This window comes from Pinus tabuliformis, chromosome 6, assembly GCF_031772625.1.
Source record: "Pinus tabuliformis cultivar Carrire ecotype Pingquan chromosome 6, CPIR1, whole genome shotgun sequence".
NCBI classification, from domain to species: domain Eukaryota; kingdom Viridiplantae; phylum Streptophyta; class Pinopsida; order Pinales; family Pinaceae; genus Pinus; species Pinus tabuliformis.
In genome coordinates, this window is record NC_142292.1 from 1,609,860,682 (window position 1) to 1,609,866,489 (window position 5,808).

Here is a 5,808-nt window from a genome sequence, read left to right on the forward strand (position 1 = left end):
TCATGACATTACTGCAGTTCTAAAAAGCCATGCACGCTTGGCCACTGCACTCCTTCACCACAAATCGCGCAAACATTAATCAACGCTCAGCTGAAACTCACAGATGGTTGCCAACTTGCACTTGCATCATGTTTAACTCGAAGTATACATCCTCTGCCTCCACAGTCGACTTAACCTATCGTCCTCCACTGAGTTTCCTACCTAGTTCAAATTTCACTCGTGCATTGGGCTCACTCAAAGGCAGAATCACGTTCTACAAGAAACGGGTGGGGTCTTCTACAGGGAAGTGCAGCAGAGCAGCGAAGCCTGAGTTTCTCTTCATCAAGTTTGGAGCTTGAAGAAAGGTGAAAATAGCTGAGGTGGATCATGCTATTTTATTGTTCGTTCACTTGCACGTGATATTGCAGAGGGTATGAAAGCCGTGGAATTGCTTTTAGAGCTTTCAAAGGATATGGCTGTGTGTGAACAGATTGGCAAGGTACAAGGTTGTATCCTCCTCCTTGTAACAATGTCAAATAGTGACAATCCTAAAGCTGCTAAGGATGCAAACGAATTTCTGGAGAATCTCCCATACAGTGAGCATAATGTAGTGCAAATGGCACAGGCGAACTATTTCAAGCCCTTGATACAGAACCTGAGAGCAGGGTCTGACACAATGAAGATTGTTATAGCAAGTAAGTTGTGAGAGATAGGTTTAACAGATGAAAACAACGCTGCATTGCTCACAGAGGGAGTTGTATTTCCACTTCTTGAAATGATTTCAAATGTTAATTTGAAGTCAAAATTAGCAGCCACTGGGGCACTTCAAAATCTTTCAAGTTTACCTGAGAATGCGTTACAAATGATCCAAGATGGGGTGGTCTGACCCATCTTGGACCTTCTATGCACACCACTGTCAACTATATTTGCTTTGAGAGAAAAAGCTGCTAATACCTATGCAAACCTTGCTATGTCTACAGCATTGCCCCAAAGAAAAAATGACACAACAGCTGCATTATTGGGATCTGATGAGATCATATACCAGTTATTATCTTTAATAAATTGGACACCACCTTCAATACATGGAAGCATTGTTCGAGCATTCCATGCCATTTGTTGTGTACCAGCGGCTGTTGAGGCAAGGACAACTTGATCTATCTTATGTTCTGTTCTGCTTATGTTATCAATTCTTAGTAGAGTTCAAATCCAAGATTAAGAATGCCATTCGATTCAGTTAAAGGCCTAGAAACACTCTTTCCCATCCAGATTTTGCATGCACTATCTATTCTCGGGCAACTCATTGTACTTGTGTGCTTTTATAATACATTAGACTTGCCATTCATGTTGGATTCGTCAGCTTTCAGGCAGCGCAGTTCAAGGAGAAGGCACCCCCAGCCAAGCAAGTAAAATCACTGAAATTGGTTCTACAGGAAGCTAGCAGACTGTTTCTACAGGAAGACAGAGACTGTTTCTACAGGAAGCCAACGAACAGTTTCTACAGGAAAGTTTGGAAAGCGGGAAGCCAAAGGAGAAATCGGCCGAGATGCTAGCCAAGGAAGTCACTAGGACCATCAAGGACAAGGGGAGAGATTTGGTTGCTCAGAGGATGAGCAACACTTTCAGTAGGGGGGTGATGATGAGCCCCAAAAATGTACAATTGTTTGGGCTCATTCAACCTCCTAATTTGGCTTAGTCCACCATTCTCATTTGTTTATTGCATGTTTTTGATTATTTTTATGTTAATAGAGTGAATTTGGTTAGTCATTATGCCAACAAGTCTAATGGGTGCTTTGTGTAGCCTTTTTGGTCAACTTGGAGACAAAATTGAAGGTCTTAATGAGCACTTGGCAGCCAAATTCGTGGGAGAACAAGCTAGAGGATTTGTAGGAAGGTTCCCCCTCATTTATGGGCCCTTACCTCGAATTCTCCACCATCAGCTCGGAGTTCAAGGGCCACCGAATCAATCAGCTCAAGGGCAGCCAAGCAAGTCAAGTTGGACTGTTGTTAACTACAAGTCTTGGGCAGCCAAGTCCCTAAATTTTAGGAGGACTGTTGGGACCTCAAATTGTATAAATAAGAAGGCTTAGGGCCTCATTTGGGTTAGCTGGTGGTTAGTCATTTTGTTTTAGCCATTAGTTAGCTAGTTTGTAGTTCGATTTTTATGCAATAGATTAGCTTTACTTTCAGCTCATGTTCAAGTTCTCCTTGTGGACAGTTTTGATGTACTTTTCATTTCTTGATTAATAAAGATGGATCCAGCTTTGCACCAGCTCTAAATCTTTCATGGGAGGCTGTAGCTCTTGGGGTTGGACCCATCTCAAGCGCCCAGTACCTCCCTTGTTTCTCTTTATGTGTGTTTGCTGCGTTCTTGAGAAAAAATCTGCTCTTTAGATTTAATTCATGTTGTGTTACTTAGGTTGCTTTTGATGGTTAAAGTAGTTTCTTATGTTTAAGATAGATTGGTAGGAGTTATTCATGCGTTTATATCTCTTTGATAATGTTTTGTTCACAGGTTGTACGTGATTCTTTTCATGAATAAGGTTGTTGTCCACCGATTTCATTAACTTGTTAGATAGGTCACATGATATTTCGATTGCATGCAAGATGTAGTTGGTTTGATCAAATAACCACTATGCAGGGCATCTTCATCACCTCCTCGTTCATTTGAGCCTCGTTCAGATCAGCTCCTCCATCACCAAGTCTGTTCCCTCATCTCCCATCTTCTCTTTTGCCAAGTAACCTTACCTTCTTCCCCATTGTTGTCTCAACCACCTTCAAGCCAAGTCAACTTTCCACATCACCTCACCACTCCATCCATCAGTTCCTGGGTCACTTCAGACCCCCATCCTACCTCCATAACCATCCATGCATCTTCCATCAACCATCCATCCTCAAACATCCCATTTCAGAACATCCTGTAGAAGAATTGCAGACCTTCCTGTAGAAATTCCTGAGTTTCCTGTAGGATCCCCTGCAGACATCCTGTAGGAGCCCACACACTCGGTTGCTGAGCATCTGAACGTGAGTAACCTCTGTGGATTGATGCTAAGGATCCCTTGGGACCTCCCCTGGCCATCCTGACCTTGCCCATGCTCTCCTTCCATTCCAACCGCTCCTGCACAACCAAACCCTAATCAAAAGCATCATCACAATAAATCCAACCACTTAATGACAAAATACAAAAACATGTCTTTTCAAGTGCAAGTAGCTTAGATTCATGTATTTCAACTCACTGCATGTAATAGCATCATTGGTAGAAGCTTCATTCATGCTTTTGCATTGTAAGGGTCAAGCTAGTTAAATTAGGGTTTATTAGGGTTTCTATGCTTTGTTAGCTTTCCATTTCCTTTTTGCAAAGTAGGTTAGCTTCCTTCAAGATAGCTTTCGTCCATCACTCATAAAGCTTCTTCTGTGAGCCTATAGAAGTTGGCTTGAGCCCTAGCGGACTTGTGCCAGCTGACCAAGTGACAGCTGCGACAAGAGCTAGTACTTGTGCATACAGCACCGTCGCTTCCAAGTTTGTACAAACTACCGGGTTGATAAAATTAGAGATAGGAAGCTCCAGGAGTTGTAGCATTATTGCTACAATACTGGAGCCCACCAGTTACCATAGAAAACTTAGGCAAAATTTACACAATTTCTCCAAGATTCCTTTGGGAATCAATAACAGCATTGTCTAGTAAATTGGAATAGCTTCCAATGCAAATTTTATCTACACTAATTTGCTTTCTTGGGAGAGCCATCTCACAGTCCATATTTTAAGATGTTTTTCCTATTTTGCAAATAAGCTAATACTAATCCTCTTTCGGTAGGAGTTTGGTTTTAAATGAGAACCTAGTAATTTTAGTGCTTCATCGAGATGAATAGAATTGAATGGAAAGACAACGTGCACATGAAGAACCTCCAACCTTTTTAATAAGTCACATCGAAAGATTCGATTTTGAGGAGTTGATCTGCATACTTATTGCTTTCTTGAAAAGAGATAGAGCTTGTTGAAGGAAATAAATATCTCTTCGAATCCCATCACAGAAGAGGGGGATCTCGTCAACAAAAAGTAGATGCTTTAAATTCAAGTTCTTAGGCCCCACGACACCCCTAAAAAACCCTCTTCATTTCCCATCAGTCAATAACCCATTGAGCCATTTTGCAACCAAAATAAAGAAGAGAGGTGAAAGGGAGCAACCCTACTTATACCCCCTTTGAACATAGTATTATAAATAACTAATTTGATAAATCATAACTTCAGATTCACTAAGTCTTAGAGAGGGATCAAATCTCTCAAAATTAATTATGTGTTAGAAAGAGATCAAATCTCTCTAGGTGCAAACTTTTTCTTAATGTTCACATAAAAATAAAAAATAAATAAATAACATCTTGAAATTTTAATTTCTCTTCATACTTAATAAATTAGAAATTAAAATGAATTTACATTCATATTAAAAGAAATAACAAGAGATACAAAATTATCAACTTGTATGCAATGCATAGACTGAATTCAATTTAATGAGATTATTATTTCAAGATTACAAGAACAGTTCCTTTACAACTTATTTCCTTCGCTTTCTATCCTCCTGCCTTCGTTGCCACATTATTGGATCCTTCCATAGCCAACATCTCTTGTGTTGGAAAGGCTAACTAATATCTTCAAAATCTTTCTCAACGCATTAAAATTGTTTTTCTATCAATATAATATTAAAAATTTATGATTAAAATATCAAAAAATTTACGCAATATTTCTCGATGTTAACATGTAAGAGATGAATATGAGCTCTGAAAACCCTCGTGGCATGTAGGGTTTCACCCTAACTAGTCGATATATGCCCAAATCGAGTGGTTTTTTGCAGATTTTTGCAGCATCCGGAACAATGGCGAAACTTGGTGACTCTGCGATAAACTCAACTCTTATTGTTGATATGTCAATTGGAAAGGAGGGTTCATCTTCTACCTCGTATAGCTCCATTTTCAAGTTAGGCTCTGCCCTCCCAGTAGTTCCAGAAATTTCTTCTCTTGATATGGATCTAGACAAGGAAGCTTTCAGCTGCAAATTTTTTTTCTTAGAGCAAGGATTGGTTTGTTGGTTCAATGGCTTTTGGCCACAATTAACAGATTTTCATTAATGGATATATGAATCTTGGAAACCCCATATATCATATGACTTGAATATTTACCCCATGGCTCAGGGATTTTTCGTAGTTGTCTTTGACAACATCGAGGATAACGAGGTTATTGGCAAATGCGTCCCATGGTTTTGGGGTAATGCTGGTTTATTCATGTAGCCATGGTATCCCACTTTCGATCCAATTATGACTTCAATATCCATGATTGAAGTTTGGGTAACACTTATGAATCTCCCATTGCATTTGTGGAACATTCAGGCATTAACATCTATTAGGAACACTCTTGGAAAATTTTATTGTCATTGTCGAGATATTGAGTATTATTATAAAATAACATATGTTCGCATTTGTGTGGAGATGGTTAAGGGATTTCCTACTGAAATAAATTTGAAGGCCCCAAACTATGTTTGGGCTCAAAAGTTAGATTACGAAAATGTTGCTTTCAGGTGCAGAGCATGTTATGAAACAAGGCATGTGTTTAAAAATTGCCCCAAGTAGCACGACAATAAAGATCAAATAAAATACCAGAGGCCAAATTGGTGGGAAGGAGCGAAGGGTGATCACTATATGGTATATAAAGAGAAAGAGCTTCAAGAGTTGAAAGACACAGAAACCGAAGAAGGCATTATCAAAGCAAATGCAATTGGGACTAATTAGACGAAGAAAGAATCAGTCAGCATATCTGAAGTTGGCATTGACAAGGAATATGCAC

The 5,808-nt window shown here is 39.5% G+C and overlaps 1 protein-coding gene across 1 annotated transcript; it reads left to right on the forward strand.

The window, feature by feature from the left end:
* The first annotated feature begins 412 nt into the window (after positions 1-412).
* On the forward strand, positions 413-1,132 carry LOC149265041 (U-box domain-containing protein 44-like). The gene is made up of 2 exons (XM_089401591.1): positions 413-674; positions 960-1,132. The coding sequence occupies exons 1-2, from the start codon at positions 413-415 to the stop codon at positions 1,130-1,132; spliced, it is 435 nt and encodes a 144-aa protein (XP_089257717.1).
* Positions 1,133-5,808: the final 4,676 nt, after the last annotated feature.

What these genes read in the sequence shown, in the direction of transcription:
- LOC149265041 (XM_089401591.1), top strand. Translation starts at nt 413, where the DNA reads ATGAAAGCCGTGGAATTGCTTTTAGAGCTTTCAAAGGATATGGCTGTG. An exon ending in AATGAAGATTGTTATAGCAA is followed by an intron (nt 675 to 959) that starts GTAAGTTGTGAG and finishes CTATGTCTACAG; the next exon opens with CATTGCCCCAAAGAAAAAAT.